The following is a 26,619-nucleotide window of genomic DNA, read 5'->3' as shown; positions in this document are numbered from 1 at the left end:
GGAAACAAAGAGAGTGTCAGCAAGTGATCTTGTTTCAGTCAGCATACCAAAAGGAAAGGCCATTCTGAGGTCTGAATGTCATTTGGCACTACAGGACGTGCGCAGGCAAACAGCCATGGGAAGAGGCCAGGCCAAAATGACTGCATCAGTGCAAGCAGACGTTCAGCTGAGAAGCCTCACTCGCATGTGTGTGTCCAGAGAAAGGGAGTTCATTTAAAAACAAGCACACAATCAGTGTTTTATCAGTACTGTAATATCTCTACCCTTGTTACGGATGTGCATAGGGATTTCTCCAGTTCTCTGAACAGAGGGATTTGAAGAATCTTGTGCACAGCAGATAAACATCAAGCTTGCCTCCAAATCTAATTCTTGCCTAGACATGGCTAGCAGGCAAATTCCCTCTCCCTCAGTGAAATGTGGCAGTCAGAGCTCCATCCTCAGGTCTGAATTCAGGTTAGCCCTTGAACACTGATTTGAGGAGGCCAGGAGACTCTGAATTTGTTGACCTTTTAGGAAGAAGAGAAGGGCACCTGTTCACCAAAGTAGCTCATCCATGTCAGCTGAAAGAGAAGGGAATTCTGGCTATGGAATACAGTGAGCAAAAAAGGGCTTTCTGCAGATATCTATTGTAAGCATGCACACACAGAGGAATGCATCTGCAAATACAATGCTAACTAACATTTGGGCATGTCTATGTATGTAGGTCCCTTTTGTGGGACACTCATGACCACATGTTGAAGCAGATGGAAAATTAAGCAGATTATGGAAGTCTTACTGGGCTGAACTTCTGCCTTGGAAAGTAGTTTATGTTTTAAAACACAGAAGTGCAGGGATTGCTTAGAGCTCACCCCACAATACTGCATTACACCACAGCTGATAAAGCACATTTGCTTGGTAACTTCAAAGATGAGATAATGCTTGTGCATCTAAATAACACCACTTGTTATCTACCTCTGTCTTTTCAGCGTTTTGTCATATGGGCACAGAAGACCAGTTGTTCCAGAGGGACTTAGAAAGTTACTAACTTGCTGAATGATGTCATCTGCAATCACAGACCTCTGCACAACGAGCACAAACTTTATTCTGCAGGATACACAGAAACAAACACTACAAACGACAGATATTCTCCCTAAATTTGTCTGAAAAAATGATACTGATTTGTCTGGTTCACTGAGCTATGAGCAAAGAAGTATTTTCTATGCTAAACTGGGTGAACTGCTTTTCAAATGATACTTCATGTTACCAGATTCACAGCAATATCCCTTGTAACTCCACAAGAGTTGGAGATTATTCTCTTCTCTTAGTCTCTTTGATACTTAGACATTCTCCTAGAGAATAAAATAAAATGTGAACTACTAGCAGCAAATAACTGGAAAGCTATCATAGTACACACTGTACAGCAGTACTGAAAAAAATAACAAACGCAGTCCCTTTACTGCTTGCTGAGATGTAGGAAGGATACACTTTCTTTGCAAGGATCAACCAACTGCAGATTAACAAAGATCTGCTGCACCCAAACAGATGCACTACTTATGCAAACAAAGATTTTACTTCATATAATTATGTCATAAATGACAACCAAAGCTTGTCACTCAGGTTCTTCTCCTTCTAAATTAATACCTTTGTCCCTCAGCTTCTACACAAAGGTTGGCAAGTTTCATAGCAATTCAAGAAGTGCAGAGTCAATCTCTCTAAAAGCACTGCAGCAAAGTCTAGAAAAATCCTTGGATTACTCATATCTTGATGGCGAGATCTATGATTGAAACAGAGTCAAACCAACGTGCTGGTATGCAGTAAATGTAGGTTCAAATTCCAGCCTGTCACTGGCCTTGAACAGGTTGTTTAAATCAAGCTGAACAATCAATTTCCTCAACACGAGCTTTGGCAAACTTGTCTGTAGCGGAAGATACTACTTACACGTACCTCATTTTCTGTAAAACTGGCATATCAGAGCTGTCATGACTTCCTAAACTCTGAGATTTAATTCGTCACTCATTGCTCTGGTGTTCCTCAGGAGGAGGCTGAAGAATCATAAAATCTTTCTGCCCATCATGTTGGCAATGTAATGTGCTAGCTCTCCAACATTACCTTGAATCACCCACCAGCATACCAAATACAAAGAATCGCCAAATTAGCTTTGTGTTTTTCTCAACTATTATTGCTGTTTTATTAACCCTGAAGCAGGTCATCCTCCCAGTCCTGAAGCTAGTGAAGAAATACAGAAGAGTTTCTCCTTGCAGAACAAAGGCCCTACAGAGCAGAGGGAAACAATGAAGCCGTTAAACTCACAGTGTGTGGTTTCTCTCAGCTTGCTTTGGCAACTCTATATGGGGAATACATGTAGGTGGAGCTGGAAAACTTCTTACCTAAACTTGAAGGAGGCACGTTTTCCCCTCGTTATCCTCTAAGCACCTTTATACATGAGACCACAGGAAATAATAAATCCCTGCTGTGCTTCTAACTAGCACAAACAGCCACGGTCCAGAGACAGGATCAGGGGACTGAAAAAATATTAAGCTCTTTTTGGATAAACAAAAAGTAATTCAGCAGCCATGCCTTAGCCTATTTCCTCAGAGCAGTGGAAGTGAGTTTGTTTCACTCCACTTACACAGCTGCAGGCAAACAGCAAGGGAAACATCCTAGCTGTAGAGCAATCTCCCAGTAAACAAAGCACCAGAAAGCACAACGTGCTTGCCAGAACCCTGTCAACAAGGCACTCACCTCTCTTTCCCACCCTGCTTCAGTGATTTGCTAGTAGCTGTTCCACGAGAGCAATCTCTCCCTTATTTTTCATTCCTTAAAACAGTGTCTTAAAAACAGTACAAAAATAACTGTACTGTAACATTTCTCAGAGGTAAGGCTAGTCTATAGCGTACACAGCCCAGGATCCTACACTTCCCACAGCCTAACCAACTGCATCAGCCTTTTACTTTGTTGCTAATTTTCTTTTCAGACACCAAGAACCCCGTTCCCCCCTCTTTTTACAATGCAGCAACAGACAATGCTTAGATACTATGGTTTTATTTGGTATCAATAAATACCTCAGGCTGCTGCTTAGACCTCAAGGAGAAGACAGAAAAATCAAAGTATGGAAGTGCAATTCACCAAATGTTTACCTATGGGCAGAGACCAGGGGACACAGTTCAGCTATCACAGAAGACAAAGAGGAGTCTTTCTACTGACTTTAAATGACGTTAGAAGCAAAAAGCACAAGATGATATATGGTTTACAAAGTTACAACCTTCCTGATAACAGCTTTCCTGATAACATGCAAATCACATTTGATAATCTATAATGTGCAACTCATAACAGGAAGGCTGCTATGTATTCTCACTGAGCTGCTGACATCAACAGCACTGTGGCAAATGCCTGTTCCAGCCCCAGACTGCATGGATCTTCTTAGTTTGTCTTGTTTCTGAGGACACAACCCACACACTGCCCTCAGCTTGTGTGACACATCCCCAAACAAGCCAATTACAAGGTCACGGATCCTCATTCCTAAGAAGGTTTACCAGCTTTCTTGAGTCTGGTCTGTCTGACCTCTGGTGAGCTTAGAGCATGCTGTCTGCACTTATGACTTCCCTCATCTGCCTATATAGCCTATGCAGTTCCAGCCCTGGAAAGATCTGGTTTGTGGGGCATCATGAAATAAATGGTACATTTATATGACAATTTTTTCATTTTCCCCTTGGGGCAGAGGGAAAGGGATTCTCACAAAGACAAAATTGACAAAATAAATTTCCACTAAGATTAGGTATTAATAACTGTTCAAATAAAGCTAGTCTGTCCAGTCAGAGCTTGGTATGCTTCTTGGGAAGTGTTAGAAACAGATACAACTCTCCACTTGTTATATCCAGTGCCCCTGAGAGTTATCACAAATAGCCCGTCTTAGCTCCCTTTTGATCTGCTCCCTTCACTGTCACTCTCCAGATCTACACACCTCTCCCATCCACTTAAAGCCCTGAAAACCTGTCCTGTGTGAAGCTTTCTTCTTCTTTCCCATGCAAATAATGCAAGTGGTACCTCGGGCCCTCTGCACATAGGAAAGTTTCACACCAGCTGGATGGATACAGAATCACTGGTACATCCAGGTAGCACCGCTAAAAGCAGTGAGCCACTGAAGAAGGAAGGATCTGATGGAAATAAACAGACATTTATACTTAGGCTCACCTGGGAATGCTGGTTAGATATGTGACCACGTTCAGAAAATCGTCATCGGGTATGTCACTGAATCCTGCAAATTCTGGGAAGGTAATAATGGGTGCTCCATCCTTCCCTCTTCCTCCTGTGAAAGAAAGGTTGTAAACAGATTAGAGGGTGGTTTTATATCTTGGGACAGAGTGGTCGATATTCAGTTGAATGGGAAACACTGGTATATCCATCACTGAAAAGCACACATAACCTGTATACATGGCATAAAGGAGCTCTGCGATCATCCAAAAGTGTTCAACGCCAGGGTGGATGGGGCTTTGGGCAACCTTATCAGGTGGAAGTTCTTGCCTATGGCAGAGGGGTTGGCACTAGATGATCTTTAAGGTCCTTTCCAACCCAAACCATTCTATGATTCTATGATCTTCCCATTTGATACTCTAACTCACTGTAGCTTCATTACCCCAATGCACCGAACTGATTTTGAATTCTGAACAGAACACAGCCTCCACGTTGGCCTGGGATGAAGGCGAATGGTGTCTGGCAAACTGACCTCGGGGCACTCCAGCTGCACTACCTGCCAGCAGCACTGATGTGCAATATGCTGTCAGGCCAATCTAGTCAGACTTCCCCCTGACCCAGACCATTTGCTGTAGCCTAGAGACCAGGAACGAGAGACCAGGCCAGCACCCAGTCAGGATGGTTTGTTACAGATACTTAGTGACATCTTCTGGACGTGAGCAGCAACAGCCAGGAACACAAACGATGCTTGGCTGCTCTGTCTCTTCCTGCAGCGTTGCAGGCACTACCAGGTATTTAATACATGATTCCTGGGCACCGTGCTTTCCCATTCATGTATTTCAGAAACGTGAAGATGCTCTTTATATGTGGGAAATGTAGCTACCTGGACTAATCTGGATTGAAGCAGCAATATTTGCCTCTGGAGGGCAAGATAGATTTCCCTAGATGTTCTCCTTGAAGCACCCGATAGTTTACCTGCAGTCATAGTCAAGATTTGTCTGATCTACAAGTTTCACATGGCACTTCTTATGTCCTTTGTTTCCCTTTTATCTTCTCTTTCTGTTACATCCACATTCATACTTGCGTTCCTCTTCTCTGTCCCCTTTTTGCTGAATTAGATAAGGCAGGCTGGATGAGGCACTGTAAGTACGTGGGTGTGTATTTTTGTCACAGAATCCCCTGTAAGAAGCCGTCCAAGGAATGGATGCAGGCAGACAGAAAGCTGCCTTCTTCCCTTCACCCCTGGCAAGAAACCTAGCAGAACACACAGGAGCAGCTTCAGACTGAGCATTTGATTAAAAGGCTGGATTAACAGCTCTTGGGCTCCTCCTCGTTGCCTGAGATGGAGGTAGAACTCACTGCTACAGAAGAATGCTCAAAGGGCTCTTGAATACAGAAATCTTGTATTTCAAATAAAGATAAGAAACTCACTGTTCCTGCAAAATCAGGGTGAAGTTTGGTGTAGATTTGTGAAGCAAAATTGTTAAATATTATGACAGTGAGAAAAAGGAAGGCCCAAACTGTTGGGTGGCAAGTAATAATGAAAATGTTAGAATGCGTTGTTCATGTCCACATCTGAACCTGAAGCAGTAATTGGGTTACAAGGGAAAACAACCCATATCTGTTATCCACGTATCCATCTATTTAGCAAGGTAACAAGAGCTGATGTTAAGGTATAGAGTGGAAGCTACTTATATACCCAGGGTGTCTAGAAAGCTCTCTCCTCTTTACAAGAGCAGTTCCATGCATCTACATGTTAATGCCATTTTTTTTCCCTGACACTAAACCAAAATTTGCAGCAGTATGCAAATTTCTGCAGAACTGACAGGCTGCAGCCCCATGTCTTTCCCCAGGCCATCGCCCTTACCTTCCAGGGAGTTGTCACAAGATGTCTTCTGATCCTTAAATTACTTGACTGGCTCCTCAATGCCTTGGCAGGGCAGAGGGCACAAACTAAAAACCAACAGGGACGGCCTTCAATCAGTTCCACAGACATTAGGTCGAAGTGCAAGGAATTTCACCCCAAAGACTCTCTGAATAGTCACTGACCCTGCTGGGATTGTGCCTGAAGCCCATGCTCCTGGGCATCACTAGTGGGGAAAAAAGGACTGTTTGCTGACCAGAACATTTTATAATTCATTATAAGTAAGGCAGACAAGGACAGAATGTGCTCCAACAGCTCCAGTGAAGAACAAAAGAAAACAAAAGAGAAAAAAAAAAACTTTCAGAACAAGGTTAAAAAAAAAAAAAAAGAAAAAGACATTATAAGTAGAAAGTAAAGGCAAGAGGAGGGAGACTGCAAAGGAGCGCTGAGCAAAGTGAGACGTGAGCAGGGAACAAAGCTGAGGAGAGTTACATTAGGGCTAGCCAGGGCACGTCCGCTCTATTCAGTGGTGTCTGTGCAGAAAGATAAGGGGGCAAGGACTGCCAGGAGCAAAGTTGCTTGATGGAAAGCCAAAGCAACGAGAGGCACAAGCTGAGCTAAAGGGCTGCATGGGGAGGAGCGAGGTATAAGGACTTGAGTTCAGTGCAGTCTAGAGGAGAAAGAAAGATACGCTGAAAGAGAGAGCTCATGAGCATAGCCAGGCCTGGCAGCTGTCTTCATGCGATGCACAGACCTCTGCCTCGCCAGCTTGCAGCTCCTCCAGGCTCCATTAGATGCCACCCTGCAGCACTCTTCGAGCTCTCAGCCACCTCCAACACCTTCTGGCAGCCCCAAACGCTGGCTCCAGGCCAGGGAAAGAGCAGCTGGTAGCAGTGGCTCTTGCAAGCAGCAGCCATCGGAGTTGGAGGCTCAGCTGGCAGGAACGGGAGGCTTGGGGCTATCCTCCAGCTGCATTCAGGCCAGGCTCACTTCTGACCCTGCCTCGGGGCAGCCAGGCCATCCTCTGGCAGCTGCCCACGGGTCACTGCTGCTCACCCAGTGACACCCAGGCTGCTGTCACAGCTAGCTTGAGCTTTGTCTGCACAGGAAACTCACCCAGATTTCATCTGCCATCTCCTGACGCAGAGCTAAGCTCCCCGCCCAGCCTCCAAACACAACGCGATGCCACCCATCAGCTCCAGCAGTTTCCTACCAGAGGTCCAGCTCCTTTCTGCTTTCACCCTCTGCAGACAGCCAGGATCCTGCCTCACATCCAGCCCAAATTCATTGTATTAAAGGTCCGTGCTGGTCCCTATTCCCAGCCCACTGTTGCTTGGGGAAGGGCATGCTGATGGTAAGCCTTGACATGCGATCAGAGGTAGGTTGTCAGTAAGCAGTTAACTCGTTCCCATTCAGGGTCACACAGAAGTGGGTGAAACCCAACAACTTAGAGCACTTGAGGCAGACAACATCAGCAGGAGTTGGAAAAGCAAGAGGCAGAGCTGCCTGGAAAAAGGCAAGGATGAAGTGGAAACGATTACAGCCTGCTTGACCTCCTGCCAGGTTTGCCACTCAAAAAACCAGCATCCCTTCTCTCCTCTTCCAGAGCACTTTCCTTATTTTCCACCCCAGCATCTCGCTCAGCTTTTCCTCTTCTCTTGTGGCCTAAGGGCAAAGGGACAGGAAGAGCCCAGGTGACAGGACAGAAGTACACAGTCAATGTGGAAGGGAAAGAAAAGCAGGAGAGATGGCACAAACAGTTTTGGGGAGTGCAGGGCATGGCAATAGGACCTTGGCTCACTCTCATGTGTGCCAGTTCCCCAGGGCTCAGGGGCACAACACAGGAACAACTACAAGGTGCTATCAGATATTTTTCATGTTCTTAAGACAAATTAATTTATCACAGGACACAGTGACAGATCTTTCAGCTGCCAGTACAGCCCAGCTAGCTGTTAAAAACAGGGCTGGAATTCAGCTATGGCCATAAAATAGGTGAAGCGTTTCAGGGGAACACTTATTCAGGGGAATATGCATGACAGATAATAGGATATCACAGCAGAGAAAGTTTAATTTTGCTTTGCAGTGTGAAAGGTGTGATTGACAAATGAGGTGTGAGGGCTGCATTCTGAGAGCTCACGCAGCTGGAGCTGCGTGCTGGTAGGACTGATGTAAAAGCAGCAAGCATTTACAACTGCAAGCCAAATTCCTGGACACAGTTGGGATCCTAGGAAGTCAATGACTCCCCATTTCTAATCCACCTATGCTTCCTGCCCAAGCACCAGAGCCACGGTTTAGACGCTGAGGTGCTGCATTCAAGTCCCATTCCACATCAAGCAGCTCTTCTTGTAACACGAGCAGCTAGACATGTAAAATAATACCTAATAATATCAGATATCAGCAAATACGCTGAATCCTTTGGGAAAACAAAACCAGGCTACCAGCAGAAGTTCCAGAAGTTTGTCTGCAATTTTACAGCGCACACCTTGCCGCCTGCCCCAGACACCAACTCATCAGATAGTATTGGAAAGTTTTCTTTCAAATTTTGCTGACGTGCAGGCAAACTGCTGGTGTCTGCCCACATGCAGAGAGCTCCCTCAGTCACAGCAGAGCTGAGCACAGTTCATCTTGTGGGTCAGACAGATGAAGGGTTCGGTCATACCTTGGCTGAAGTTTCCCTGCCTTGGTTAGGTTTGGCTTTTTCCATGCTCTGGAATAGCTTTTATTTTGTTTCTCCATGTTGATTAAGGGCTATGAATGCTGAATTTCTCATTCAAGTTGAATCACACTTCCTGGGCTTAGGTTTTTCCACAATCTCCAAATTGTCCTTTCAGCAGGGTCAGGCCAGGTTTTCCAAAAGGCTCAGTTCAAGCAGGAAGCAGATGGCCAAATGCCCTCCAGGCTTCAGAAATTAAATAAACTGGCTTCACAGTCAGTTACCATTTTCAGATATAGTCTCCAATGCACTGAAGTGCGTTGGCTTAGGAAGAGCAGAACAAAAGGAAAATGAATCTCTGCTAACACACTTCGTGACAGTTCATCTAATAAATTCATGATTTAGTAACAGGATCTTTTATTGCTGCATCTGGCAGATTGGGTTCTTTGACAGAGTAATTTGAGAGAAGAACAGGTTGTGAAGGTGCAGATAAAAAGAGAGAAGGCGTGAGCAGTTGCAAAAGCAGGTTGGTACAGTGGGTTATTAGTCTATCAGTGGGACAGGAACAGTATTTTACCAGTGTCTCTTCATTCTTCAGTAAAAATTGGTTCATGTTAGAATAGGCAGCTTCTCAGTACTACCTGTCCTTGTAATCTAGTTCTCTTAAGAGCTACAGGGAACACAAACATAGCTGCGTATGTGTGCAAAGCACTCCTGTGTTGTCACAGCTGTAATCCCATAATTAGGAGCTCAGTCGTCAGGGAAAGGAAAGAGGCAGCGGTGGTTTCAAAACTAGAATTTAACCACAAGAGCCAGCATTCCCACTAGATCTCACAAGCTAAGCAAGGTGACATCAGCGCACAGAAAGGAGATGACGAAAGTAAATTGCGTGATTAAGGAGCTCATCACATTGCACTTCAGCCTTTTCCATGACCACAGCAGTTCAAGGAAGCCTTGGAAGCATTTCCCTATTCTTGGCATGAACAGTACAGCCTTGGAGAGTTGGGTAGCTAGAGAACCAGGACATGCAGGAGGCTGCCAGTGTCTAATTCATTATAACTAGACCGTGTCAAACACTAAATTTATTAGCTGGCTACGTAATTCCCATCAGGTGGTCCTGAGACTACAAGACAGTCAGATCCTCTTCTGAGAAGTTTTAGCACAGCAATAGTATAGGAAAGTGTTTCTAGTGAGTCATGTCCAGAGAAAACAAAGAGCCTTTGATTTCAATTGTTCCACTCTTTTCTGCTTTACTGCACAGAAATATCATGATTGCATTGTCTCTGACCTCAGATGATTAGCTGATCTAAATCTACCCTTTTTTACTTTAAAACCATTCTCTCATCACCACACTCTCTGGCAGAGTCCGTCTCCAGCTTTCGTGTAGGTACCCTATAGGTACTGAAAGGTTACTATAAGGTCTCCCCAAAGCCTTCTCTTCACCAAGCTGAACAGCCCCAGCTCTCTCAGCCTGTTTGCAGAGAAGCGCTCCAGCCCTCTGACCATCTTCATGGACCTCCTCTGGACTTGTTGTAATACATCCGTGTCCTTCTTGTGCTGAGGGCCAAAAAATTGCTCTTGCCAGTGAAGACTGAAGCAAAAAAGTCATTGAGTACTCAAAAGGAGTTGAACAGTGATTAGTCTTCCCCGTTTCCTTCCTTGTATTTAGAATATTTTAAAAGTCAGTTAGCACTAACAAAAGGGATTAGAGAACTGCTTCACTCATGCTATGCCTTAAGTGAGAACAAATTTCAAATTTGACAACAGGCCCCAGATTAGGGGATTGTCATCTCCCACTCAGTCATTTTTGCAGTTAAGCATCTAACACAAAGGGGAAGGGGTTCACAGCTTTTCCTGACAAGCCAAAAAGGAACACTGCAACATTACTCCACAAAAATTGTCTTAGAGAAGATGCTATATTAGCATTTCTTTGTTACCCTGCACTGAACACAATGGTGGAATGCATACTTTAAAAGACAAAGATGCAGCAAGGATTGGGTCTGCTGAGCTGATCATTTGCAGAGCCAGGTCTGTGTACTCTCTACACTGCGCATCCAGTGGTCCTCTCCATCAAGTAGGAGAGGGACAGGCTGTCCAAGAATACCTTACTGTGACCATCTAAGTGTTTTGTGCAAATTAATGATACCTCACTGTGTCTCTACAGGGAAGAAGGAAAGAAAATTCTTAGTTTCCTTATTTGCAGAACAGACAGAAAGAGAAAAAAGATGTTGCCAGAGGCCACAAAGTCTACAGCAGAAGCCACTTTAGGACCAAGACAAGGATTTCTCTTCTGCAGGAGCCAAAATATGTTAAATAATTTGGCAAATATTTCAGTATCAACTATTTCTTTTGGGCAGGAACTGCGTCACTTTGTGCAATTGCAAAGTTCAGGCAAACAAAAGAATATGGTATAATCAAATCTTTAAAAGATTAGAACCTTACACTATAGAAATGAATCATTTCTAAAACAAAGGCAGATGAGGAAGAGGGGGAGGTCATGAATAACTCCCTGATAAACCAGAACTTTTCCCACAAACAACAAGCTTGGACATTGTGGAAATATATGTACTGAAAGCTTTATTTAATTTCTTACCATTGTGGAGAACACAGAAAATTAACTCGCCTTAAGAAAAACAAGCACAGCAAGCTGGCACTTATCAGTTCCATGCACTGTGAGGGTCTGATTATAACGGCCCTTTTCACTGGCGATATAAGAATGCTTTTGCAACTGCTGTGCAGAGCTGAAGAGTGACAGTCAGCATGACACATTCCAGCACATTTCCAAGAGAATCCCAGAGCGTAATTACTAGAAAATTCTTACCTGACAAGATAGCAAACTGCCTGTGAAGCTGTTCTATTATATCCACTGCAACCAGCGGTCGTATCTCCTGCTGCATGATTTCATCTGTGTAAGGAAAGCAGATATCTTCAATGAGTTAATAAAACCTTAATGGTAAGTTTTACATCCTCCAAGAACCCAGCAAAATGAAGATGACACTCAAATGAAAATAGTCTGGCTTGACTGTTGGTGCAGATATGGCATGACTGTCATGGATAAGTTTACAATTCTTACAGTCTCACCTTCAGCCTACTTACTGTTCTATTGCCGTTTGATTTCAGAGCATTTCATAAACCAGCTCCAATAGACTTGCCGGAGTTCGTCACAGATTTGCTCAAGCTGACAGACTGCCCCTTACTAATTCATGTTCCATATTAAGCTACTGAATATGGGCCACCATGTAAAGCAGCTTTTCAGTCTTTCAAATGGTAAAGTCTATTTCAGATAGAGAGCCACATCCCACTCCGAACTCCCCGGTCCCTTCTTAAGGACTTTGTGTAACCAACCAACCCAGAACACTTTCCTTTGCTGATGCTTTTTCCGCTACAAGCGAGTATACAGTAAAAGGAGGAAATAAGGGGCTGTGAAGCTTTCTTCACATGAAAACAAAGCCTGTTCTTTTTAAGTAAGCACTAACAAGTTAAAAATATCTTGACAAGCAGCTGGAGAGAAATAATGACAATATTTGCACATGTGTAGTTTCTGTGTGATCTATACAGTGTCCAGCAAGTATAATCTGCACTGAGCTACTTTGATGTCTCTCAGTAACAGGTACTTACTGGAACAAGTAACTCTTCTCCCTGCTCTTCAGCACAGTCTAGACAAGCAACATTTTTTACTCGGGAATATCTGCTATCTTAACTGGCAGGATCCAGGTTTATGTTGCAATAGTACCTGTTACAATTGGGCCTTCAGCCACTTTTCTGCTACAGATAACAGCCAGCCCTGGCTTTGTAGAGCTGCCTCCATACTAAGCTGTCTGAAACACCCAGGCGACAGGTGGAAGGAAGGAAGGAGGACGCAGATCGATCAGAGAGCAGACTAAAGGCAAATTGCTGCTGTGTTTAAGCATCAAGATCTTCACTGATGTGAAGGCATGCACTGACATACTTTGGGGCACCTGGTTTAAAATACACCGTCCAGAAAGAGACGGGGAGGTCAGAGAGGTTAGAAATTGCTTCTCCTGCATCCTAGTCTATCGCCCAAAATACTGTCACTATCCTACTTTCAGACATCCATTCTGATCCTTTCCAGAACTAGGAATTTAGTTTAAAATTACATACAGTGTGGATCTTTGTGTCCATTCCCTAATTCTTCGGACTCATACAACTTTCAAACATTTCATTAATGTCGAGAAGTAACTGGGGAGGAAGTGTCATTGCCTTCTCCTAGGCAAAGGGTGAGACCACATGAAGAGAAGCGGTATAGATGTGGGGTGATAGAGTAAACAAGGAAGTAATTGCAAGCAATAGGAAAAAAAATCTCAAGGGAATGGATTCTACAAGTCATCTCTTGGAACTAAAGAGGGGAAAAGTCAGACTGAAATGAGTTATGTTTTTAATGTGGTATCCTCATTTCCATCCTGTTTATGCAGCATATTGTCAGCTCTTCCGGTTCTTACAGGTGGCTAAGAGCAACTAGAAGAGCAGAGTAATGAATCAGAGTTAATGGGCTTCATTTTAGTAATGTTCAGAGCTTCTCAAAGGAAAGTGCACTGAGCAGGAAGGGATAGATTTATTATCGATATGGTGGCAGCATAGATAGACCAGCCAACAGCCACAAAAACACACCATCTTCTGAGAAAACAAACAGGCAAAGCAAACAAAATAACTGTAACTCATTAAGTTTTTTCTTCTTTTTTTTACTCTGCTGTTTCCCCCACAGGTCCTACTCTGGACATGTTTGGAGTTTAAGGAAAGGCAAAACAAAACCTTTAAATATACAAGGTTATTTATTACGAAGCCAAGAACGCTACAAGCCAGATTTCTCCACTAGCTGCTTAAGAACAGCACGATGATGGATGTGTTTAGAGACAGACGAGGAACCCCTAACAAAAAGGGCCTGTAATGCATGAATACAGTTCTCAAGAGGTACTGACAAGTGTCTCCAGATCTTTGGTCGCAGAGCTCTGTTACCCTTTGCACATTCTACTTGAAATGCTCCTGAATCACTGCAGTAGTAACGGAGCCATCTTTGTCAGAGCACAAGTTGGCAGCAAGATGGAGGCAGACGAGAAGAGGGTTGTTAAGACTAAATACCAAAAAAATATGAAGTAGGAAAAGAAAATGAAAACTAAATATTTTAATTTAAAATATTTAAAGTATGGACCCTCAGATACCCCGGAGCATCTGCTGAAGAAACCACTGTTGATTTCAGCATCTGGAAAACGCAAAGATATTGTGACAACTGTGAAGTCCAACAGGCAGGCAGGTGCACTCAGGTTTGGGTGGCCAAGGCTGAGCTTGTACCAAGCAGCTGCATAAACGGAGCAAAGGTTTCTACAGTGGCTGAGGCCATCAAAAGGAGGCTCAACAGAAGGGAAAAATGAACTAAAAAACATGCTGCCATCTCCAGCCTCTCTCAAACTTGCTTATTCCTCCAGGGTAAGACAGCCTGCCAGCCCAACAGTTTGCTTTTGATGTTTGCCAATATGAAGCCATCACTGGTATCAAACAGTCGAGAAGAACAGAATTTCCCCCTTCATATAGCTGCTTTAGTAGCTTGCTTTAAAAATAGTTCATTTCTGGTTTCTAAAGATCCTTTTTCTACCACAAGAAATTTGTGGTGTAAGGGTAAAATGAGGTAATAGAAACAAGAACTGCAGAGTGCCAGTCGGGTCTCTTCAAATCCCCTGACTGGGCAAGACTTTCTCCAGCAAGCCACGTGGGATTTCCTGTAAAACCCGCACTCTGTGCAAGACTTTCAGATGATGAGAAAGGTGTAAAATAGATTTGATGACTAGGAGTTAGCTCAGAGTTAGCAATGAAGTCTGAGTCCTTGGAAACACATGATTACCTGGGGCTGATAAAGATGGTTTTTAATCTTGGACTAAAGGAAAAACCTGGAAAAAATATATCTGAAAAGCAAACCAAAATGATCCTACAGGTCTGGTTTTGTTTTAAAGCCAAGACATTTTGCCTGGCATTAGTGAGCATTAAGCAGTTCATCTCTTCCACTAGCCTTTATCCCAGGAGGCCCTGTAGCCTTTCTGGCCCGCATACTGCAAGCCACATGCACTCAGGATGTGGTGTTCAGCCTCTCAGGCAGAAGCAATGTGCCATTTTATTGTGATATATACCACAGCTGAGAAATTCTGCTTTACCAGCTCACTATCAGCACACCAGCCTAACAGCTGCGGGTTCATGGACTGCTTCAGAAAAGCTTATTAGCATGTTTGAATTCATTACACAGGGGCCCAAAAGTCAATGGGAAAGGTTAAGGAAGCCAACAAGTCACAGGAGTTTGACAGCAATTGTCTTGCTTCTTTGTACCTTGTTAATATCCGCAGAAGAAATTTAGCAACCCCTGACAGCTCCAGAGCAGTCCTGTCTTCTGCCAAAAACACACATAGCCATGAAGCTGCACATCATCTCAAGGCGTACACCAGCCAAGGGGCTGGAGCACGGTTCTCAAGGCAACCTCTTTGAGCATTTCCTAGCTTCTGTCTGGTTACTCCTGAGGTCTTCATTTTTATTTTTTTATTTTTTTTTAATTGACAAGACAGCCACACTTAGCTTCTCAAATTTAAAAAAAGAATAAAGTTGAATTGATCAAACAGTATTCTGTGGAACAATGCCAGCACCCTACACAGGTCACCAAAGTTGAATCTTTACGCATACCATGCAGATCTTCATTACTTGAGTTAATTAATTTGCCAGGACAATTAAAATGTGAATAAGGATGTGATACTAGAGGGGGAAAAAATGAAACAAGTCGGTTTATCAACTCTTGGTGCTCCTCTTATACTGCTATATGCTCAGTTCCTAGCAGAGATTACTCAAATGTTTGCATGTGAGACCAGTTTTCATGCAGAAGCATTAGGCCTTGCACTGCTGTTTCCCAAGCTTTTCTACCAAAGGGGGCGAAAAAGAAAAGCAACTGCTGTAGTCACGTCTGACAGCTTCTCCTCCCTCCCTGATCTCAAGCGAGGGTAGCTACAATTGTGCTATCCTGTTTTGCAGAAGAAAGCCATTCAGTTATGCTCATAATTCTTCACCATGCAGTGAAACATGCTTGGGTTTCCCCCGACACACGCTTTCTATTTTGTTTCTCATCACAGCTGTATTCATTCCTGCAGGCCTGGAGCACAGCACACAGACCGCCGCCTTCAGAGCTACACCAACAGCAGCCGATTAAAAGCTCCACTGAATATAATCTTGTCCCCTCCTCTCGGAGCAGAAACTAGTTTATATGCTAATGGCAACTCATGGTTTCCAGCAGCGTTGCGGAGATGACCTGCTGGAGTGAAAGATTGGATTGCGCCAAGCAGCTTGACACAGCAGCGCCTACTGCTCCACGAAACACAACCCAAGGCAAGCAGCCATAGCAGGACACTGGGGTTTCTTTGTTTTTAGTGGCTGAATGCTGCAACTGCCTGGCCTTCTGTTGGAAAAGGAGGGGGGTTCTTCAATCCCCCGTCTGAAGTCACTAATCTTGGAATAATGGGTTACAAATTGCCAGAGCAAAGTTCATCTCTTCCTAATGACAGCCTAATTGTGCAATTCACATTTCTATCACACTGTGGGAGAAGGAGGGATGGAAGACAGCTGGGAGTGAATTAAAATCTCTGCAAAATTGGTGGAGTACATCAGCCTTCTTCTACTTTGTACAAGCTCAGTCAAGGCTGACCCTCACAGTATTAAATCAGAACTGTGGATTTGGGAAAAAATCAGATTGCTGTTACGATGGGAGAAGTGCCAGATAGAATTAAGCATAAGGCCACAGATTTCATTTGAAGAGCGTTAAAGGACATCGAATGTCAGGCATTCTCGTTCTTCTTTAAAATTACCAAAAAGGATCACAAATCCAAAGTCTGAAAGCTGTGAAGTACCTACAGTTAAACGCTCTCAAGTTCAGGCCACGAACAAAAAAAACAGTTAGCAAAATGTATATCAGAGCTAAGGTAGATTTCAAGAATTAAGCATAAAAAGGAAACAGTCAAATTTGCACATCATCAACAAAAAGGTTTAACCAGGCTAAAGGGTTTTAAAAATACTCTATCCAACCAGAATTTTCAGTGCAAGCCTTTAAGTAAAGTGTTTCCCTTCCTGAAGGCCAAAAAGTACTTATAGGCTGTCACATCAGAGAAAGAAGCTTTTGCTTTGGGTTTCCTTTTTTTTTTTTTTTTCTTGATTCTATTTATTTCCCTTCCTCACTATGTGTGCCCTCTGTTTACTCATTGATAGTTTGTTTATTCATCCAGCCTGAAGAGAGGAACAGCGAGATTGGTTCCTGGTGCAAGCTGGCCACACGTGCTATGGATTGCTTGCTCTAAGAGGAACTAAAAATCCAGCTATCAACAGAAGGGAAATCCCATCAGTTCTCCTATCCTTCCACAGTACTACAGAAAGGTAGGCATCAAGGAGGTAGGGACACTGGAGAATTAAAATTCCCACGTATTTGCAGGTCAACATTGCCACAATGTAAAAGGCAATTTCTAGTTTATCCTCAGATGACAACAGCAGCAAACTGCAAGGACTTTAAGGACTTGCAGTGCTTTTCAAGTCGCAAGGAGCCCAGCACGCTCCTTCTTTACATTGGAAATGCAAGTGAACCATAGTTATTTTGGATCCAAACCTGAACTCCCCCCAGGATCAGAGGCTTTAGATCCAGGCTTCCTGGTTGTTGCCAGGTCAGCAGACCCCTCAGGCACACACTTAAGGCAAAGTTAAGTCCCTGTGCAGCTGCACTGAAACTAGAGGAAATGTACACAGACTTAGAGGTCTGTTTCGTTAAATGTTTAAACGTGTATTTATCTAAAATGACAGAGGAGAGGCAGGAAGTTCAGATACAGAATTAGAATCTGAGCCCAGGGAATCCCAAGGCTTGGAAGCAGTGAATTTGACGGTTCTCAATCAGGAGAATTTATGGTTTAAAAATCACTTATTCACTTGAGTCAAATTGGTGAGCAGGCTCAGGAACCCAGGCAGGACGGGTCCCTGCTGCTACCATATGCGGTGCTGTTGCTGCTAACGTGCACCCTCCGGGGTTTATTTCAGCTTTCTAAACCAACTTTAAAAAATGTTGGCATAAACTTCCCCGGGGGAAGAAACTGATTTTGCCACATTTTCCAATTAACCACTTCTTGAAAAACAATCCTTTGATGTTCGTGTTTGGCTGTTTGGAGTGTACAGAGAGTGACACACTTCAAGGATTTCTACAGTTACTTAGTGCCAGAACACATCATGCTTTTATGCACACATCTATGAATGCTTGATTAACGATCACCAGAAAATTAAATTTTAAAAACTAATGCAGAATTACTAAAGCATACGCTAACCCTGTTTACTTTAGGTGACTTCATATCCCATCCTGTTCTGAAGACACTTGATACAACATTGCTGTAAATTCATGAGATGCTGGTGATTAATAAATCTCCCACATCGTTGACTATCCATAATCAGCAAAACGAAATCAGCAAAAAGAAACACCATTCCACATCATTTGCACAGCAAAATAATTGTTTTGAAATAGATGTTACCTGTTTTCACAGAGCACAAAGGATATCGTATAGAAGTTATATTCTGCTCCCCAGAAAACAAACTTCCACGATTAAAAGACATTCAAGGCCAAGGTCTAACCTCAGTAACACCTTCACAGACTGAATCCAGATTTACAGCAGCACAACCCAGCACCTTGTCTACTCCCTCAGCTGTAAACACTTCTTGATAGTTTCTAAATTCTGCCAGACAAAAGTTAATTCATCATCTTCCCAAAAAATGCATGCTTCACAGCAATACTGGATTGCTGGAACACAAATTCCTGGTCAGAGAACAGAATTCAATAAAAGACGGTTTCACATTTCCACACTGTCCTGTGAAAATCCATCACGAATAACAAAAAACACATGTGGCAAACTGTGAAGTTAAATACATTCACTATACTACTTTGACACTAAGCTAATCGAGAGATAGCAGACTGGATAGCAGACTTCATTCCTTCCTCCCCAGAGTTTGCCAGCAGACAGTTTCACAGCTGAAACGTTAACCTAAAAAAATTCTAGTCACTGGCTCAACTCTGAACTACTGCATCCAGCAAAATCATTTCAGAGACTATCCACATAATTATTTTAATGATGGACCACTCGGCTCAGGAGCTGAAGGATTGTTTTCTTGCTCACTCCTGAAGAGAGGCCAGTTAGCTCAAAAATATTTCCCTGGTTACTGCCATCGGAGATAAACAGTGAGCCATAGCAGCCATCGCTCCTGCCAGCAGCACTCTGAGCGTGTATCTGAGTAATGGGACAAACAGTGCTTACAGCCAGGCTGTCTGGCTAAAGAGACCCAGCCACCCCTCCAGCAGCCTTCTGCAAGCTGTCACCACCATCTCAGTTCAGATGCCCATTAGAAAAAACAATAGAAATGCTTCTAGGAGCGATGTCTCCCCCGCAGAGGCACCCATACACACTCACGAGCACGTGCCCTCCCTCGCGTCCCAGGCTGGCTTCTCCGGCGTCCTGCTGTGGCAATGAGTTCACAGAAGACAGAGGGGAGGGATGGAGAGAGGCAGCCTCCTGGGGAAGCACTCCTGGATCTAAACAGCGGTGCACCAAAGAGCTGACGCTCTCCTGGAGGAGACTGCACAAATTGCTTAGTAACTGCTCCAACGCAAATCCCAGCACAGACCTCTGACACACCATACCCAGGCTTTAACCCTCCTCAAGGTACAGCTGCCTTCTTCCCTCCCAGATCTGAGCTCTCCACTCAGATCCTCAGACGCTCTGGAGGCACTCACAGCTTAGCACAGAAAATAAAGGTACATCCCTACAGACACAGAACAAATTCACTCGCCTAGACTAAGGCATGGAAAGTGCTCTCATTAAAATAACTTTAAATACTAGAGTATTCAGGGCCAAGGGAAACCAACAGTGTGGCTGCGAATAGCTGTCTCTGAGGACTATCCCAAAGGCACACCCACACACCAGAGTGTAGTACTGCTATTTAAAGACAAAGGAAAAGACTGCACAAAACCTATTGATTTAGTTGGAAACACAAGGCTAGCACTCAGGCAGGGGAGTAAGCGGTTCTAAACAACCAGATCAACAAATACTCCAGGACACAAGTTTGCAGTGCCTGAAGAAACACACGTTGGTGTGACAATGGTAACGTGGCAGCTGACCTGCCTGAAGCAGCACTGGCTCATTGCTTTAGCAACAGATTTATCAGAAATGTTGTCCCTGTGCCACCAGCCACCCAGCAGCTCAGTAACTTCAGATGCAGGTCACTTCACCTGGTGTGCAGCAGCACAGTTGCCACCCAGGAAGCACAACACAGTAGTAACTTCTTGTTTCTTCTATAAGCCCTGCTGTCAGCCCAGCTCAGAAGAGACAAGTGTCATTCCTTTTGCTGGTATGGAAACTGAGGCACAGGGAGAGGGATCCAGGTCACTCTTGGTTTCCCTTACTTGCAAAACGAACAGCAGGCACATTCGTCTGTCCAGTCAGGCTACTAGCAGGGATCTCCACCTTGAGGATAACATACCCAGGGTTTCCATCATTCCCCTATCAGCCAACCAACACAAGTTATTGCAATGATCATGGCACAGCATGAGAAAACTACCGGGATTTGGTACACAGTTACAGATAAATGCCAGATTAACACAGAGCATCACCATGCTAGGGTACCAGACACACACAAGAGCTTAAGACAGCTGCAGTGTTACAGCCAGGCTCGGCAGATAAAGCTACATGAGGAGAGCAGCAAGATGCATCGCTTGTTTTTACATTGCACTTCCCTTCCGCAGCCTCTCCTAAACCATGTGCTAAACAAACGGATTTACCAGCTGCAGCACATACCTAGTATTACTCTGCTTCCCACACTGATACAAACGTTCCCGTGTAACTGCTTTACAATCAGGCTGCCTCCCATTCCAGCTGTGTTTTGCTCTCAGGAGGGGAGGCTGTGGGTGGGAGATTGAGCACAGCGAACGGACAAGAACCAAACTGCAGCCCCAGCCCCAGCTCCTCTCCAACGAGCGCCCCAAACCAGGCTGGGTCTGCACAGCCAAGGTCTGGTGTCAGGCACTGCCCTCTCCCGGGCAGCAGCCGTAAGCTGCCTGCAGAGGCTCCTCTCCAGGAGCAGAGGTAGGGGAAGCTGCTAAGGCTTGTGGAAGTGTCAAGTCTATGGAAGTGGTCGATAAGAGTGCCAGGTCATTAGGCTCAGAAAAGTGTTTTAGTCCTGGCTGGAAAGATGCTGCAGATGAAGTAACAGATCCAGCTGGGGAGCTAGAAGGAGAGTCAGAAGGCTAAATGCTACCTGGCAGGTGAGCATGAATTGATAACCTCATGAAGGACTCCGGAGAGATGGAGAGGAATGAACTCACCTGAAAAGGGGCAACAAGGAATTCCTCACTGAACCCACAGGCATGTGCAAAAGAAAATTTATGAGGAAACACTTTCAGTTTCTTTAATTCGAATTAAAAGTATTGGGTATCTTTCATTTGCATAACCAGTAAAGGTGCACATCTAAGATGTTTTTGCCATGCTCAGAAGGCTTAGCTCTGCCTATTTCAGCAGAACAACATCTTGTCCCACATGAATATTGTCCCACCAACACATGGAGTAGAGTACTACTTACTGATGTTTCAATTTTGTGTTACTGGTAAACATCTGCAATACCAAGAGAAGTTTATTTTAAATTCAAGGACCTGATCCTTTGTTTCATTACACTGTCTGAGCATCTGACCCCGCATGCTCATATGTTCACACCTATAAACATGGCACTCTGAAAGCATGACGAGGACTGGCTCATACCCCAGTGTCTCTAACTCAGATCCTCTTCCCAGATTCTTTCACTGTAGGACCAGAAGGGACCACTAGGTTCATTGTGTTTGACTTGTTGAACACACAAGAAGTTCACAGAAATTGGATTAAACCTGCATTTTAGAAAGCTCTTTAATCTTATGTTAAAGACTCTAGGCAACTGCAAATCCACTGCTTCCCCTGCACCTGGCCTAACACAAAGAAATTGGCTTGTGTTTCAAAGCTCTCACTTTAACTTCCAACCCATTGACTTCTCCATTTTTGGTTTAAAAAAATTACAGTTCCCAACACTACCATCTTTTCACTGGCAGATCTCCCTTCCTGAACCCAGCAGTGAAGTCAATATGCACAGGTTCAAAGGAAAATATGAGAGGTATCCCATTCCTTTAGCTCTTCCCATGTCACCTCTGCTCTACCCATTGCTAGCAGATGATGACCCTTAATTCACAGCATCTCATAATCGGACCTTCAGTCATACAGACCTCTGCTCCTTAAAGTATGCTGCTGTGGGGGCTCTCTATCAAGGTGGTGATGGGAGTTTAGACAAAGACTGAACTCTGCAATCCTCAGTTTAATAACTTAGACAAGAACAAGACCTGAATATGAATAAGGTGCAGCCTCTGTGCAGAACAGAATTGCTGAGACATCCTGGCTTAGGAAAAAAAAAAAAAAAAAAAAAAAGTGGAAAAAAAAGGTGTTTGGTCAATATTTCTCATCTGCTGCAGAAGCCTGGAGGATTTTTTGCCCTTGAGAAATTGAATGAGCCACCAGGATCAAAACTGTGGAACAAGACACCTGGCACAGTCCAAGTATTTATAGATAGGAAGCTAGGCGGATACAGCAAAGCTTTATTTATCATTCTTTTCTACTGGAGCACCAGTAGTTCGGTTAGATAATATCCCGGGAGGGAGGGAGACAACTCCACATCTGAGAAAGCTCATTGGGCAGGCTAATCGACAGAAAGATTCAGATAATAAAGCAGCAACGGAATTCATACCCAAGATGAACATATCACGGCAAAATAGGGTCCTTAAGTGGCACTTGAAGTGGCAGATCTGGATGAAGTTGGATAATGAGCTCCACTGGCAGAACCAGGATCCAAACCCTGCACAGACTGACCTCCCTGTGTATTCAGCACCATTTTTCCCTAAAGTCTCCTTCCCAGCCAACTTAGACTACAATTCAGGCAGTAGAAAAAAAAAGCAAACTAAGCAATCATCTTGTGGTAATAAGCCCTGCAAGTTAACAAAACATCACCAATTACAGCTATCTGTCTCTCCATGTTTAATGCTTTTCCATTTTACTGAGTTATTTCTTGTTCTGGTATCCTGGGAGGAACAGAAATATAAGTACCCAGAAGGCTTCTACTCTAACTTGCCTTCTGAGAATTTGTTCTCTTGATCTTCTCTGTAGTACTTGTCTCTCAAAACTTTTAAAATGGAAATTAAGCTCTGCCTTCCCTATTTTCATTACCATTTTCCTGACTTTTTTTTTTTTTTTTTTATTAGGTAAGCAGCATTCAGTGCTACTCACTAGCAGCAAAGCAAGATACATATCATGCTTTGAAGAAATGAAGAGACACAAGCATCTAAGATAAGAATATTTGTTATAAAAACCTCTGTGGAAGACAGTATTTTATTTATTTCCTTTGTATTGAGAACCAGATGAAAAAAATATATATATATCCCAGGTTCCCTAGGTAGCATTTTACATGAGAGGAAAATAGATATTGAATACAAATAAAACAAGAAAAATTCTGAGCAGTGTACAAGGAGACCCTGTGGCTGGATCTCAGTGGGTTTTGAAATATCTTCCACTGCAGATTTCTGTCTTCACATGATACAGTCACTTTCCCCAATAACTAGGGTCTTTGTGAGGGGGCCAGCCATGGGGGAAAGGAAGGTGTTCCTCATTTATTTCACCACTGAAGGCAAAGATGCTTCAAGAAGTACAAGAAATCTCAGCCTGGCCTCTCTAAGATGGGATTTCCTTCTCTAGGAAGCACTAAAGAAGACATTTTCTGCCTTTAAATCCTTAGCTACTCTAAACCCATTTCAAATACTTCAGTCTTCATGAACAGATAGACATGAAGGATTGCTTTTCATTTTCAGCAGTAATTTAGACACAGCAGCGGGACAGAGCAAGCACCCATGGTTGCTGGGCAGTCAGAACTGCAGCATTCCTGTGCCCTACGGTAGAACAAAATCAGAAATACAACATTAGCAGAAGAGAGAGGTTCTCAAGTTACTGACAGAGGATCTTGTCTGGTTTTGCACCATCTGCAAAATCCTGAATAGCCTCAATGAACTATGTACTCCTTGGTGTCTGCAGATTCACTACCCTGTTTTATGCAGCCACCAGCCTTGAGCACAGTTAAAAAATATTCATTTAGTCAGTTAAAAACGTAGCCTGCAGCCTCAAGCTCCACAGCGTGCAGAAACAATGCTCATCCATCCATGTCAAGCCCATTAGCTATGAGGTCCCTTGTGAGATACTGGAGGGCTTGAACATTGACAGCAAGGCAGACTATTAAGGGTGTCTGGGGACAGAGGGGGCTGTTTTGGCAGGAGGGATCCTAAAGCATAAAGGACATTAATCAGCAGCTGGGTGACATGGAAAGCCACGTCACTGCTGAAAAGCCATGAGACGCTGTCCAAGAGTGCTGCATTTCATGCCAAGGAGCTACGCTTCACTTTCAGTTTCAAGATGTCTAGCATGGAACTGAGAGCACTACAAGGAGGATCAGCTCTGGACTGCTGCATTTCTTCCCTGGCTTTCTGGGGTCTGCTTCCCCTTGGTTTTCAGGAACCACACCTGTGAACTGCTGCTCCCAGAGTCTCAGGGTCACGTACCGGTGCTCAAAATACTTGCAGATCAGATGCCAAAGGGGCCTTCAGATCCTGTAGGCCAGCTCATAGAGCAAGAACCTTCCTCTGCCTGTTGTGAGGGAACCAGGGCTCCTTTCCCTCATCCTCTTTGTCAAGCTGTGGAGCTCTCCGCAGTTATCACTTAGCCACGGGGAAACTGCCCTTCAGCTACCCCCTCACAGTGACCTCTTTTGGCAAGCATTCACTATTTTCTTCTCTATATGAGCAGGAGACTACAACCACACTTTCCCTCATCAAAACAAGTCCCATGGATTCAAAGGAAGCCTTGAACTCGTACGATCCAGATACTGGGTTAGCCCAGCACTGCTCGCTGCTGGCATTGCTGAGCAAATGTAGGTTATCTGCGGCTGCATTTACCACAGATATTTAACCCAGGGAACAGCATATAAGTAGACAGCTGGGTACCCGCAGGGATTTAGTTCTGGTTCCATCAGGATGAATGTGGTCTGAAATAAGACATAGCTACCGAAGCTGTAAGGGACCTTTCATCATTGAGCTATTAGTAGTTAATAGATTAGACAGAAAGATAAAAAGATATTACTTCTTCAGCAAATACCAAAGCATCACTGTGCTCATAAGCATCATTCCAAAGAAAGAGTAAAGCATTTTTCTGACACTAGCTGTGAACAGAAAGGCTGTTCACTCCCTGTAAGACTCAAGCCTACAGAGCTGAGATATTCAGCCGTGACCTCACAGGAAAGGACTGTCACTGCAGGCCTGACTGCAACCGTGAGGCCTCTGTTTCTGCTGTAGTTACCTGTGCCTTCCATTTCCTCTCGCTGTGATATTTAGTACAAGAGAGACAACTGCCACAGAATATTCCCGGGGCTCCACAGCTGCAGTCTATATGTGAAAAATGGTTTGTACCTCAGAGTGCCTGAAGTACTACTGACTAAACACCAGCCCTGAACAATACTCCATCTGGATCTTTGCATTGCAGAAAAGGTTCCCCAAGTTAAAGCCAAGTCAGAATATGCAAAGGAGATCCATGATCCTGTCACTATGTTTGAACACAGCCATCCTGAGAAAAAGGCACACGCACACCCCTAAAGCTTATCAGCAAGCCTCTGCTAGTAGCAGGGGACTAGCAAGATGGGGCAGGCAGAGCCCAGGTTCTCTGGGACAGATTGTCTTTCCTTCCCTGGGTTTATGCAGCACCTACCACAAAGGAAACTGGTCTCAACTTCACAGAATAGTCGCAATTCACAATAAGTGGTGGTTGACAGGATCCACTATTTACAGAAGGAGGTAATTCCTGCTGCTTCTAAGTTACAGATGCAAAATCTAAGGCCAAAACATGACAAAGATGAGTACTAGGCCAGAGTCAGTTCATGATACAGCAGAAGAAAGGGAACACAGGGGACGTTGTTAATACGAAATCCTACGCCACATTGCCAGTTCCTCGGTCCCCTTCCAACACGGTCACCACATGCAGAGTTGTCACTGATGTACTTTCGCAGCTCATGCAGCTGAAGGCACCTCATCCCTAACGGTAAGCTACCTTCTGCCCTTCAGATGTCCTCTTTGGTAGAATTTTAAACAGAAGCAGAAAAGATGTTTTCTGCCTTACAAAATGGGAACGTGCTTAGACTGCATTGATGTACTACCCATTCTCTACCAGAAAATAATTTTCCAAGGGATTTCTGCCTGTAATACTACGCCAGGTCATCAGCTTATTAGGCAGGAAAGGTGTTTCCCTGGGAACAGTAACCATGGCAAACCCAGTGTCTTCCCCTCTCTACCTACAGGAAGAAAAGGAACAGCAGATGCCTGAGCTCTGACTACAGTAGGCCCACAGAGCCATAAGCAACCTGGAAGGACCTGATCAAAGCTTCAGGAGGAACAGTGAGGAATTCTGCTATTTACTCAAGATACCAGACATTTCTGCCATGCTACCGAGTGAACTCTGAATGCCTCGTTACAAAGAATGCAACTGGAAACATCCGTGTTAGTGAAAGGTCAGCCAAATCCAACAAAGCATAGGTAGGCACTGAGCCCAAAAGTCAGCACGGATAAACGGCCAACAGAAGCAGAGGTAAACGGGCTGGCTTTGCAGTTTTCAAACCCTGGCATTGTGTGTTAGAGCCCTGTTAAAGAAAGCATTTGCAAACCCCAATTTGCTGCAAGCAGGAGTTGCCAGCAGATCACCTGCTTCTGGTCCACCTTCTTTTCCTGCAGAACAGTCTCGATTTCCCAGACTGAATGCAACTCCCAGATACAAAGGTT

General features: G+C 44.1%; 1 protein-coding gene across 3 annotated transcripts in view; it reads right to left on the bottom strand.

Moving 5' to 3' along the window:
• Positions 1-11,919, bottom strand: part of MCF2L2 (MCF.2 cell line derived transforming sequence-like 2) — a 117,211-nt gene extending 105,292 nt beyond the window's left edge. For 2 of the 3 annotated variants that reach the window (XM_082766799.1, XM_082766801.1), the window contains exons 1-3: positions 11,784-11,919; positions 11,509-11,592; positions 4,171-4,285 (exon numbers count right to left, since the gene is read on the bottom strand). In XM_082766799.1, coding sequence (XP_082622925.1) covers positions 4,171-4,285; positions 11,509-11,584 — 191 coding nt within the window. In that variant the 5' untranslated portion in view covers positions 11,585-11,592; positions 11,784-11,919. Of the gene's footprint in view, positions 1-4,170; positions 4,286-11,508; positions 11,614-11,783 lie in introns of all 3 variants that reach the window. The other variant, XM_082766800.1, reaches the window with a different exon arrangement.
• Positions 11,920-26,619: the final 14,700 nt, after the last annotated feature.

This window comes from Aythya marila (assembly GCF_965140915.1).
Source record: "Aythya marila genome assembly, chromosome: 9".
NCBI classification, from domain to species: Eukaryota; Metazoa; Chordata; class Aves; order Anseriformes; family Anatidae; genus Aythya; species Aythya marila.
Note: the sequence above shows the minus strand (reverse complement) of the source record. Positions and strands in the feature narration are given on the sequence as shown.